The sequence below is a fragment of the Lithobates pipiens genome, unplaced genomic scaffold, assembly GCF_037356315.1.
Source record: "Lithobates pipiens isolate NorthernLeopardFrog02 unplaced genomic scaffold, aLitPip1_a1.2 Scaffold_19, whole genome shotgun sequence".
In the NCBI taxonomy this organism is placed as follows: Eukaryota; Metazoa; Chordata; class Amphibia; order Anura; family Ranidae; genus Lithobates; species Lithobates pipiens.
Window position 1 is genome coordinate 588,782,931 of NW_027507764.1, and position 14,164 is coordinate 588,797,094.

Consider the following 14,164-nt stretch of genomic DNA (forward strand, 5'->3'; position numbering starts at 1 on the left):
AGGAGGGGGAGCACTGGCACTCAGTGGGGGGTAGAGGTGGAGCACTGATACTCAGTGGAAGGAGGGGGGAGCACTGGCACTCAGTGGAAGGAGGGGGAGCACTGGCACTCAGTGGGGGGTAGAGGTGGAGCACTGATACTCAGTGGAAGGAGGGGGAGCACTGGCACTCGGGGGCAGAGGGGGGAGCACTGGCACTCAGTGGAAGGAGGGGGAGCACTGGCACTCAGTGGAAGGAGGGGGAGCACTGGCACTCAGTGGGGGGCAGAGGGGGAGCACTGATACTCAGTGGAAGGAGGGGGGACCACTGGCACTCAGTGGAAGGAGGGGGGATGACTGGCACTCAGTGAAAGGAGGGGGGATCACTGGCACTCAGTGGGGGCAGCATTAGCACTCAGTGGAAGGGGGGGAGCTCCCGTCACTCAGTGGGGGCAGAGGGGGAGCACTGGCACTCAGTGGAAGGAGGGGGATCACTAGCACTCAGTGGGGGGGCAGCAGAGGGGGGAGCACTGGCACTCAGTGGGGACAGAGGGGGGCACTGGTACTTAGTGAAAGGAGGGGGGAGCACTGGCACTCAGTGGGGGGGGCAGAGGGGGAGCACTGACACTCAGTGGAAGGAGGGGGATCACTGGCACTCAGTGGGGGGGGGGCAGAGGGGGATCACTGGCACTCAGTGGAAAGAAGGGGATCACTGGCACTCAGTGGGGGGAGGGGTGATCACTGGCACTCAGTGGGGACAGAGGGGGGATCACTGGCACTCTGTGGGGACAGAAGGGGGAGCACTGGCACTCAGTGGGAGCAGGAGGGAGGAGCACTGGCACTTAGTGGAAGGAGGAGGGGGAGCACTGGCACTCAGTGGGGGGGCAGAGGGGGATCACTGGCACTTAGTGGAAGGAGGAGGGGGAGCACTGGCACTCAGTGGGGGGGCAGAGGGGGATCACTGGCACTTAGTGGAAGGAGGAGGGGGAGCACTGGCACTCAGTGGGGGGGCAGAGGGGGATCACTGGCACTCAGTGGACGGAGGAGGGGGAGCACTGGCACTCAGTGGGGGGGCAGAGGGGGATCACTGGCACTCAGTGGACGGAGGAGGGGGAGCACTGGCACTCATATTGTGCAGCTATTTTCACCGTTGGCTCCTCTTCTCCCGGTAGGGTTTGAAGTTTCCTCTTCTCTTTTATAGAATTGAGGTCTGGGAGGAGAACGCAGAGTCTCTGGAAGCCCGTGCCCCTCCCTCTCAGTCTCGGTTCACACTGGTGCGATGCCAGACATTGCTTGTGATTCGCACCGCATTGCTGTGTGCAGATCACATGCGATGTCTGTGGGCGATGCGAATCCAGCCGTACAAACTGTATTTCTGAATTTGCATCGCATTTGCACCAGACCTGTGCAGGACCCTTCAGAATCGGGTGGCATGGGTCGAACTTTACTGTTTTCTTACACTTTTTTTTTAATTAAAAAAATATTTTTTGTCCCAAAAACAAATTGCGTTTGTAGGACCGCTGCGCAAGTACGGCGTGAGATAAAAATATTGCAATGATCTAAATTTTATTCTCTAGGGCAGTGATGGTGAACCTCGGCACCCCAGATGTTTTTGAACTACATTTCCCATGATGCTCAACTACACTGCAGAGTGGATGAGCATCATGGGAAATATAGTTCCAAAACATCTGGGGTGCGAAGGTTCGCCATCACTGCTCTAGGGTCTCTGCTAAAAAAAATAATAAAATAAACAAAAAAAAAATATATATATACATATATATATATATATATATATAATTTTCTAGCAAATAATACTGATTAGGATTATTAGAATAGGTTAGATCTTTAATATAAACCCCACAATCAGTCGGCATGAACAGGTTTGTGATTTTCGATGAGGATTGGCTTCGCTCTTCTTGTCTGGTCGCCTCTCTGGCTGCCTGGGGCTGTCAGGTGGGCGGGGTGGAATGCAGAGTGAGGGGTGGGGAGGGGAGGGGAAATGCTGACAGTTTCTCCGCCCTCTCCCAGCCCCCATCACCATGGTGACCACACAGTATGTATACTGAGCGAGGACTGAGAGAGGAGGTGAGAGTCATGGGATCTTATAGGATATGAGGGGCCATAGAGGATATGAGGGGGCCCAAATGAATGAGGGGGGCCATAGAGGATATGAGGAGGGGCACAAGGGAATTGGGGGGCCTTATAGGACATGAGGGGTGGCCAGAGGAATGAGGGGGGAGGGGGTTAGAGTACATGGGGGGCAGGAGAATGAGGGGGGCTTAGAGGACATCATGGGGGCCCAGGAGAATGTGGGGGCTTAGAGGATATGAGGGGGGCCGAAATGAATGAGGTGGGGCCTTAGAGGACACGAGGGGGGCCCAAATGAATGAGGGGGGCCTTATAAGACATGGGGGGGCAGAGGAATGAGGGGGGAGGTGGTTAGAGTACATGAATGGAGGCAGAAGAATGAGGGGGGCTTAGAGGACAAGGGGGGCCCAGGAGAATGAGGGGAGCTTAAAAGGACATGAGGGGGGGCCAAGAGAATGAGGGGGGCCTTAGAGGACATGAGGGGGCCCAAGAGAATGAGGTGGTGTCTTAGAGGACACCAGGGGGGCCTTAGAGGTCACTAGGGGGGGCCAAAATGAATGAGGGGGGCTTAGAGGATATGAGGGGGCACAAGGGAATGGGGGCCTCATATGACATTAAGGGGGCCAGAGGACTGAGGGGGAGGGGGTTCAAGTACATGAGGGGGGGCAGGAGAATGAGGGGGGTTTAGAGGACATGATGGGGGCCCAGGAGAATGAGGGGGGTCTTAGAGGACATGAGGGGGCACAGGGGAATGTGGGGCCTTAGAGGACATGATGGGGGCCCAAATGAATGAGGGGGCCTTAGTGGACACGAAGGGGGCCCAAATGAATGAGGGGGCCTTAGAGGATATGAGGGGGCACAGGGGAATGGGAGGGCCAGAATAATGAGGAGGAGGGGGTTAGAGTACATGAGGGAGGCAGGAGAATGAGGATATGGGGGGCCCAGGAAAATGAGGGGGGCTTTGAGGACATAGGGAGGCCCAGAAGAATGAGGGGGGGCTTAGAGGACCTGGGGGGCCCATGAGAATGATGGGGGCTTAGAGGACATGGGGGCCCATGAGAATGAGGGGGGCTTTGATGACATGGGGGGCCCAGGAGAATGAGGGGGCTTAGAGGACACGGGGGGCCCAGGAGAATGAGGGGGGCTTAGAGGACACAAGGGGGCCCAGAAGAATGAGGGGGGCTAAGAGGACATGGGGGGCAGAGGAATTGGGAGGCTTAGAGGACATGGGGGGCCCAAATGAATGAGGGGGGCCTTAGAGGACATGAGGGGTTCAATTGTATGTAGGAGCGTAGCCAGCCTGTCCTGGTCTCATTACATGTAGGATCGTAGCCACCCTGTCCTGGTCCCATTGTATGTAGGAACGTAGCCACCCTGTCCTGGTCCCATTGTATGTAGGAATGTAGCCACTCTGTCCTGGTCCCATTGTATGTAGGAATGTAGCCACCCTGTCCTGGTCCCATTGTATGTTGGAACCTAGCCACCCTGTCTTGGTTCCATTGTATGTAGGAACGTAGCCACCCTGTCCTGGTCCCATTGTATGTTGGAACCTAGCCACCCTGTCTTGGTTCCATTGTATGTAGGAACATAGCCACCCTGTCCTGGTCCCATTGTATGTAGGAACGTAGCCACCCTGTCCTGGTCCCATTGTATGTTGGAACCTAGCCACCCTGTCTTGGTTCCATTGTATGTAGGAACATAGCCACCCTGTCCTGGTCCCATTGTATGTAGAAACGTAGCCACCCTATCTTGGTCCCATTGTATGTAGAAACGTAGCCACCCTGTGCTGGTCCCATTGTATGTAGAAACGTAGCCACCCTGTGCTGGTCCTATTGTATGTAGGAATGTAGCCACCCTGTCCTGGTCCCATTGTATGTAGGAATGTAGCCACCCTGTCCTGGTCCCATTGTATGTAGGAACGTAGCCACCCTGTCCTGGTCCCATTGTATGTTGGAACCTAGCCACCCTGTCTTGGTTCCATTGTATGTAGGAACATAGCCACCCTGTCCTGGTCCCATTGTATGTAGAAACGTAGCCACCCTATCTTGGTCCCATTGTATGTAGGAACGTAGCCACCCTGTGCTGGTCCCATTGTATGTAGAAACGTAGCCACCCTGTGCTGGTCCCATTGTATGTAGGAACGTAGCCACCCTGTCTTGGTCTCATTACATGTAGGATCGTAGCCACCCTGTCCTGGTCCCATTGTATGTAGGAACGTAGCCACCCTGTCCTGGTCCCATTGTATGTAGGAATGTAGCCACCCTGTCCTGGTCCCATTGTATGTAGGAACGTAGCCACCCTGTCCTGGTCCCATTGTATGTAGGAACGTAGCCACCCTGTGATGGTCCCATTGTATGTAGAAACGTAGCCACCCTATCTTGATCCCATTGTATGTAGGAACGTAGCCACCCTGTGCTGGTCCCATTGTATGTAGAAACGTAGCCACCCTGTGCTGGTCCCATTGTATGTAGGAACGTAGCCACCCTGTCTTGGTTTCATTGTATGTAGGAACGCAGCCAACCTGTTTTGGTTTCACTGTATGTAGGAACGTAGCCACCCTGTCTTGGTCCCATTGTATGTAGGAATGTAGCCACCCTATCTTGGTCCCATTGTATGTAGGAGCGTAGCCACCCTGTCCTGGTCCCATTGTATGTAGGAATGTAGCCACCCTGTCCTGGTGCCATTGTATGTAGGAATGTAGCCACCCTGTCTTGGTTTCATTGTATGTAGGAACACAGCCACCCTGTTTTGGTTTTTGTATACATGCACATAGCCACTAGGCGGCCGGTGGTCTTTTTTTTGGGGGGGGGGCAGAAAACAGTACAACCCCCAACCGTTCGGTTGGGTTTGGAGCACTTTCCCCCATCAGCGCTTCTCTCAGACTTCATCGGCGGCTCCCCCTTCCTCTGCTCTCCATGGGCAATGCAATGGCTTCTGTTTCCTCCCTCCTCCCCGGGGCGCCAATTTGAACTCTTCTCCTTTTGGCCAATCAGAAAAACGGGTCTCAAACCTGCTTCGGATAGGCCGGATTGAGGTTCAGCGTTTTAATTGCGAATATTCATTCGCTGTTGTAACACCTGGGTGGGCTCGTAGAGCAATGCTCTGTTCCATGAGCCCACCCTATTTTGAAGCCTATTAGAGCCTCTGGTTCAAATAGGGGGTGGCGGCTGTGGACTGGATAGAGCATGGGGTAGTGGCCATGGATAGAGGGGGCGGTACTTGGACACCCCTAATGGACGGACCGCCACTGGTAGCCACCCTGTCTTGGTCCTATTATATGTAGGAATGCAACCACCCTGTCTTGTTCCCATTGTATGTAGGAATGCAGCCACCCTGTCCTGGTCCCATTGTATGTAGGAACATAGCCACCCTGTCTTGGTCCCATTGTATGTAGGAACGTAGCCACCCTGTCCTGGTCCCATTGTATGTAGGAACGTAGCCACCCTGTCTTGGTCCCATTGTATGTAGGAATGTAGCCACCCTGTCCTGGTCCCATTGTATGTAGGAATGTAGCCACCCTGTCCTGGTCCTATTGTATGTAGGAACGTAGCCACCCTGTCTTGGTCCTATTGTATGTAGGAACGTAGCCACCCTGTCTTGGTTCTATTGTATGTAGAAATGTAGCCACCCTGTCTTGGTCCTACTGTATGTAGAATATAGCCTTTATCAACCAGGGCTCCCGTGGGGATCCTTCGGACGGTGCTAGGGGCTCCTTGAGCATTGAAAAATGTCTCTCAGATAAGTTACTGCTGGCACCAATTATCTTTTTATCTGTTAGAGGGCATTCTTCACAATGACCACCAATGTAGAAGACATCCCCCCCACTGACAACCAATGAGGTCAGTGGGGACACGGGATGCTCTGGGGTCACTGGAGACACGGGATGCTCTGGGGTCACTGGAGACACGGGATGCTCTGGGGTTACTGGAGACATGGATGCTCTGGGGTCACTGGAGACACAGGATGCGCTGGGGTCACTGGAGACACAGGATGCGCTGGGGTCACTGGAGACACGGGATGCTCTGGGGTCACTAGAGACACGGGATGCTCTGGGGTTACTGGAGACACGGGATACTCTGGGGTTACTGGAGACACGAGATGCTCTGGGGTCACTAGAGACGTGAGATGCACTGGGGTTACTGGAGACACAGGATGCTCTGGGGTCACTGGAGACACAGGATGCGCTGGGGTCACTGGAGACACAGGATGCGCTGGGGTCACTGGAGACACGGGATGCTCTGGGGTCACTAGAGACATGGGATGCTCTGGGGTTACTGGAGACACGGGATACTCTGGGGTTACTGGAGACACGGGATGCTCTGGGGTCACTAGAGACATGAGATGCACTGGGGTTACTGGAGACACAGGATGCTCTGGGGTCACTGGAGACACAGGATGCGCTGGGGTCACTGGAGACACGAGATGCTCTGGGGTTACTGGAGACATGGATGCTCTGGGGTCACTGGAGACACAGGATGCGCTGGGGTCACTGGAGACACAGGATGCGCTGGGGTCACTAGAGACACGGGATGCTCTGGGGTCACTAGAGACACGGGATGCTCTGGGGTTACTGGAGACACGGGATACTCTGGGGTTACTGGAGACACGAGATGCTCTGGGGTCACTAGAGACATGAGATGCACTGGGGTTACTGGAGACACAGGATGCTCTGGGGTCACTGGAGACACAGGATGCGCTGGGGTCACTGGAGACACAGGATGCGCTGGGGTCACTGGAGACACGGGATGCTCTGGGGTCACTAGAGACATGGGATGCTCTGGGGTTACTGGAGACACGGGATACTCTGGGGTTACTGGAGACACGGGATGCTCTGGGGTCACTAGAGACATGAGATGCACTGGGGTTACTGGAGACACGGGATGCTCTGGGGTTACTGGAGATACGGGATGCTCTGGGGTCACTGGAGACATGGAATGCACTGGGGTTACTGGAGATACGGGATGCTCTGGGGTCACTGGAGACACGGATGCTCTGGGGTCACTGGAGACACGGGATGCTCTGGGGTTACTGGAGATACGGGATGCTCTGGGGTCACTGGAGACACGGATGCTCTGGGGTCACTAGAGACATGGGATGCACTGGGGTTACTGGAGACACAGGATGCTCTGGGGTCACTGGAGACACAGGATGCGCTGGGGTCACTGGAGACACAGGATGCGCTGGGGTCACTGGAGACACGGGATGCTCTGGGGTCACTAGAGACATGGGATGCTCTGGGGTTACTGGAGACACGGGATACTCTGGGGTTACTGGAGACACGGGATGCTCTGGGGTCACTAGAGACATGAGATGCACTGGGGTTACTGGAGACACGGGATGCTCTGGGGTCACTGGAGACACGGGATCCTCTGGGGTTACTGGAGACACAGGATGCTCTGGGGTCACTGGAGACATGGAATGCACTGGGGTTACTGGAGACACGGGATGCTCTGGGGTCACTGGAGACACGAGATGCTCTGGGGTCACTGGAGACACGGGATGCTCTGGGGTCACTAGAGACATGGGATGCACTGGGGTTACTGGAGACACGGGATGCTCTGGGGTCACTAGAGACATGGGATGCACTGGGGTTACTGGAGACACGGGATGCTCTGGGGTCACTGGAGACACGAGATGCTCTGGGGTCACTGGAGACACGGGATGCTCTGGGGTTACTGGAGACACGGGATACTCTGGGGTTACTGGAGACACGGGATGCTCTGGGGTCACTAGAGACATGAGATGCACTGGGGTTACTGGAGACACGGGATGCTCTGGGGTCACTGGAGACACGGGATCCTCTGGGGTTACTGGAGACACGGGATGCTCTGGGGTCACTGGAGACATGGGATGCACTGGGGTTACTGGAGACACGGTATGCTCTGGGGTCACTGGAGACACGAGATGCTCTGGGGTCACTGGAGACACGGGATGCTCTGGGGTCACTAGAGACATGGGATGCACTGGGGTTACTGGAGACACGGGATGCTCTGGGGTCACTGGAGACACGAGATGCTCTGGGGTCACTGGAGACACGGGATGCTCTGGGGTCACTGGAGACACGGGATGCTCTGGGGTCACTGGAGACACGGGATGCTCTGGGGTCACTAGAGACATGGGATGCACTGGGGTTACTGGAGACACGGGATGCTCTGGGGTCACTGGAGACACAAGATGCTCTGGGGTCACTGGAGACACGGGATGCTCTGGGGTCACTGGAGACACGGGATGCTCTGGGGTTACTGGAGACACGGGATGCTCTGAGGTCACTAGAGACATGGGATGCACTGGGGTTACTGGAGACACGGGATGCTCTGGGGTCACTGGAGACATGAGATGCTCTGGGGTCACTAGAGACACGGGATGCTCTGGGGTCACTGGAGACACGGGATGCTCTGGGGTTACTGGAGACACGGGATGCTCTGAGGTCACTAGAGACATGGGATGCACTGGGGTTACTGGAGACACGGGATGCTCTGGGGTCATTGGAGACACGGGATGCTCTGGGGTCACTAGAGACATGGGATGCACTGGGGTTACTGGAGACACGGGATGCTCTGGGGTCACTGGAGACACGGGATGCTCTGGGGTCACTGGAGACACGAGATGCTCTGGGGTTACTGGAGACACGAGATGCCCTGGGGTTACTAGAAACACAAGATGCTCTGGGGTCACTGGAGACACGAGATGCTCTGGGGTCACTGGAGACACGAGATGCTCTGGGGTTACTGGAGACACGAGATGCTCTGGGGTCACTGGAGACACGAGATGCTCTGGGGTCACCGGAGACACGGAATGCTCTGGGGTCACTGGAGACACGAGATGCTGTGTGGTCACTAGAGACACAAGATGCTCTGGGGTCACTGGAGACACAAGATGCTCTGGGGTTACTGGAGACACGGGATGCTCTGGGGTTACTGGAGACACGAGATGCTCTGGGGTGACTGGAGACACGAGATGCTCTGGGGTCACTGGAGACACGAGATGCTGTGGGGTCACTGGAGACACGAGATGCCCTGGGGTTACTGGAGACACGAGATGCCCTGGGGTTACTGAAGACACGAGATGCCCTGGGGTTACTGGAGACACGAGATGCCCTGGGGTTACTGGAGACACGAGATGCTTTAGGATTTTATTGCCCCCCAACCCCACTTGTAAAGAAGCCCTAAGGGAGCAGGAAGGTTGAAGATGTTGGTATCACCAGGAAGTAATAACACTTGGCGAGAGGTGAAAGTAACAGGAAGGTGCTGGAGACATGGGACAATGAGCGTGGAGACATGGGACAATGAGCACGGAAATATGGGACAATGAGCGCGAAGGTATGGGACAATGAGCGTGGAGACATGGGACACTGAGCGTGGAGACATGGGACAATGAGCGCGAAGGTATGGGACAATGAGCGTGGAGACATGGGACAATGAGCATGGAGACATGGGACAATGAGCATGGAGACATGGGACAATTAGCTCTGGGGTCACTGGAGACACGGGATGCTCTGGGGTCACTGGAGACACGAGATGCTCTGGGGTTCCTGGAGACACGGGATGCTCTGGGGTTACTGGAGACACGAGATGCCCTGGGGTTACTGGAGACACGAGATGCTGTGGGGTCACTGGAGACACGAGATGCTGTGGGGTCACTGGAGACACAAGATGCTGTGGGGTCACTGGAGACACAAGATGCTGTGGGGTCACTGGAGACACAAGATGCTCTGGGGTCACTGGAGACACGAGATGCTCTGGGGTCACTGGAGACACGGGATACTCTGGGGTCACTGGAGACACGGATGCTCTGGGGTTACTTGAGACATGGGATGCTCTGGGGTTACTGGAGACACAAGATGCTCTGGGGTTCCTGGAGACACGAGATGCTGTGTGGTCACTGGAGACACGGGATGCTCTGGGGTTACTGGAGACACGAGATGCTTTAGGATTTTATTGCCCCCCAACCCCACTTGTAAAGAAGCCCTAAGGGAGCAGGAAGGTTGAAGATGTTGGTATCACCAGGAAGTAATAACACTTGGCGAGAGGTGAAAGTAACAGGAAGGTGCTGGAGACATGGGACAATGAGCGTGGAGACATGGGACAATGAGCATGGAGACATGGGACAATGAGCTCTGGGGTCACTGGAGACACGGGATGCTATGTGGTCACTGGAGACACGAGATGCTCTGGGGTTACTGGAGACACAAGATGCTCTGGGGTTCCTGGAGACACGAGATGCTCTGGGGTCACTGGAGACACGGGATGCTCTGGGGTTACTGGAGACACGAGACGCCCTGGGGTTACTGGAGACACGGGATGCTTTAGGATTTTATTGCCCCCCAACCCCACTTGTAAAGAAGCCCTAAGGGAGCAGGAAGGTTGAAGATTTTGGTATCACCAGGAAGTAATAACACTTGGCGAGAGGTGAAAGTAACAGGAAGGTGCTGGAGACATGGGACAATGAGCGTGGAAACATAGGACAATGAGCGTGGAGACATGGGACAATGAGTGTGAAGGCATGGGACAATGAGTGTGAAGGCATGGGACAATGAGCGCTGAGACATGGGACAATGAGCGTGGAGACATGGGACAATGAGCGTGGAGACATGGGACAATGAGCGCTGAGACATGGGACAATGAGCGTGGAGACATGGGACAATGAGTGTGGAGACATGGGACAATGAGTGTGGAGACATGGGACAATGAGTGTGAAGGCATGGGACAATGAGTGTGAAGGCATGGGACAATGAGTGTGAAGGCATGGGACAATGAGTGTGAAGGCATGGGACAATGAGTGTGAAGGCATGGGACAATGAGTGTGAAGACATGGGACAATGAGTGTGAAGGCATGGGACAATGAGCGCTGAGACATGGTACAATGAGCGTGGAGACATGGGACACTGAGCGTGGGACAATGAGCATGGAGACATGGGACAATGAGTGGGAAGGCATGGGACAATGAGTGTGGAGACATGGGACAATGAGTGTGGAGACATGGGACAATGAGTGTGGAGACATGGGACAATGAATGTGAAGGCATGGGACAATGAGCGCTGAGACATGGTACAATGAGCGTGGAGACATGGGACACTGAGCGTGGGACAATGAGCATGGAGACATGGGACAATGAGTGGGAAGGCATGGGACAATGAGTGTGGAGACATGGGACAATGAGTGTGGAGACATGGGACAATGAATGTGAAGGCATGGGACAATGAGCGCTGAGACATGGTACAATGAGCGTGGAGACATGGGACACTGAGCGTGGAACAATGAGCATGGAGACATGGGACAATGAGTGGGAAGGCATGGGACAATGAGCGTGGAGACATGGGACAATGAACATGGAGGCATGGGACAATGAGTGGGAAGGCATGGGACAATGAGCGTGGAGACATGGGACAATGAGGGTGGAGACATGGGACAATGAACATGGAGGCATGGGACACTGAGCGTGGAGACATGGGACAATGAGCGTGGAGACATGGGACACTGAGCGCGGAGACATGGGACAATGAGGGTGGAGACATGGGACACTGAGCGTGGAGACATGGGACAATGAGCATGGAGACATGGGACAATGAGCGTGGAGACATGGGACACTGAGCGTGGAGACATGGGACAATGAGTGTGAAGGCATGGGACACTGAGCGTGGAGACATGGGACACTGAGCGTGGAGACATGGGACAATGAGCGTGGAGACATGGGACACTGAGCGTGGAGACATGGGACAATGAGTGTGAAGGCATGGGACACTGAGCGTGGGACAATGAGCATGGAGACATGGGACAATGAGTGGGAAGGCATGGGACAATGAGCGTGGAGACATGGGACAATGAGCGTGGAGACATGGGACAATGAGCGTGGAGACATGGGACAATGAACATGGAGGCATGGGACACTGAGCGTGGAGACATGGGACAATGAGGGTGGAGACATGGGACACTGAGCGTGAAGACATGGGACAATGAGCATGGAGACATGGGACAATGAGCGTGGAGACATGGGACACTGAGCGTGGAGACATGGGACACTGAGCGTGTAGACATGGGACAATGAGTGTGGAGACATGGGACAATGAGCGTGGAGACATGGGACAATGAGCGTGGAGACATGGGACAATGAGCGTGGAGACATGGGACAATGAGCGTGGAGACATGGGACAATGAGCGTGGAGACATGGGACACTGAGCGTGTAGACATGCGACAATGAGCGTGTAGACATGGGACACTGAGCGTGTAGACATGGGACAATGAGCGTGTAGACATGGGACAATGAGCGTGGAGACATGGGACAATGAGCGTGGAGACATGGGACAATGAGCGTGGAGACATGGGACAATGAGCGTGGAGACATGGGACAATGAGCGTGGAGACATGGGACAATGAGCGTGGAGACATGGGACACTGAGCGTGTAGACATGGGACAATGAGCGTGTAGACATGGGACACTGAGCGTGGAGATATGGGACACTGAGCGTGGAGATATGGGACACTGAGCGTGGAGACATGGGACAATGAACATGGAGGCATGGGACACTGAGCGTGGAGACATGGGACAATGAGTGTGAAGGCATGGGACACTGAGCGTGGGACAATGAGCATGGAGACATGGGACAATGAGTGGGAAGGCATGGGACAATGAGCGTGGAGACATGGGACAATGAGCGTGGAGACATGGGACAATGAGCGTGGAGACATGGGACAATGAACATGGAGGCATGGGACACTGAGCGTGGAGACATGGGACAATGAGGGTGGAGACATGGGACACTGAGCGTGGAGACATGGGACAATGAGCATGGAGACATGGGACAATGAGCGTGGAGACATGGGACACTGAGCGTGGAGACATGGGACACTGAGCGTGTAGACATGGGACAATGAGTGTGGAGACATGGGACAATGAGCGTGGAGACATGGGACAATGAGCGTGGAGACATGGGACAATGAGCGTGGAGACATGGGACAATGAGCGTGGAGACATGGGACAATGAGCGTGGAGACATGGGACACTGAGCGTGTAGACATGGGACAATGAGCGTGTAGACATGGGACACTGAGCGTGTAGACATGGGACAATGAGCGTGTAGACATGGGACAATGAGCGTGGAGACATGGGACAATGAGCGTGGAGACATGGGACAATGAGCGTGGAGACATGGGACAATGAGCGTGGAGACATGGGACAATGAGCGTGGAGACATGGGACAATGAGCGTGGAGACATGGGACAATGAGCGTGTAGACATGGGACACTGAGCGTGTAGACATGGGACAATGAGCGTGTAGACATGGGACACTGAGCGTGTAGACATGGGACAATGAGCGTGTAGACATGGGACAATGAGCGTGGAGACATGGGACAATGAGCGTGGAGACATGGGACAATGAGCGTGTAGACATGGGACAATGAGCGTGTAGACATGGGACAATGAGCGTGGAGACATGGGACAATGAGCGTGGAGACATGGGACAATGAGCGTGGAGACATGGGACAATGAGCGTGGAGACATGGGACAATGAGCGTGGAGACATGGGACAATGAGCATGGAGACATGGGACAATGAGCGTGGAGACATGGGACACTGAGCGTGTAGACATGGGACAATGAGCGTGTAGACATGGGACAATGAGCGTGGAGACATGGGACAATGAGCGTGGAGACATGGGACAATGAGCGTGGAGACATGGGACAATGAGCGTGGAGACATGGGACAATGAGCGTGGAGACATGGGACAATGAGCGTGGAGACATGGGACACTGAGCGTGTAGACATGGGACAATGAGCGTGTAGACATGGGACACTGAGCGTGTAGACATGGGACAATGAGCGTGTAGACATGGGACAATGAGCGTGGAGACATGGGACAATGAGCGTGGAGACATGGGACAATGAGCGTGGAGACATGGGACAATGAGCGTGGAGACATGGGACAATGAGCGTGGAGACATGGGACAATGAGCGTGGAGACATGGGACAATGAGCGTGGAGACATGGGACAATGAGCGTGGAGACATGGGACAATGAGCGTGGAGACATGGGACAATGAGCGTGGAGACATGGGACAATGAGCGTGGAGACATGGGACACTGAGCGTGGAGATATGGGACA

At 54.9% G+C, this 14,164-nt stretch overlaps 1 protein-coding gene across 1 annotated transcript in view; it reads left to right on the forward strand.

Annotated features, from left to right (window-relative positions):
- Window positions 1–1,999: 1,999 nt before the first annotated feature.
- KIF9 (kinesin family member 9) overlaps window positions 2,000–14,164 on the forward strand; it is a 69,357-nt gene continuing 57,192 nt past the window's right edge. The window contains exon 1 of the mRNA XM_077493550.1: window positions 2,000–2,061. Coding sequence (XP_077349676.1) covers window positions 2,032–2,061 — 30 coding nt within the window. The 5' untranslated portion in view covers window positions 2,000–2,031. The remainder of the gene's footprint in view (window positions 2,062–14,164) is intronic.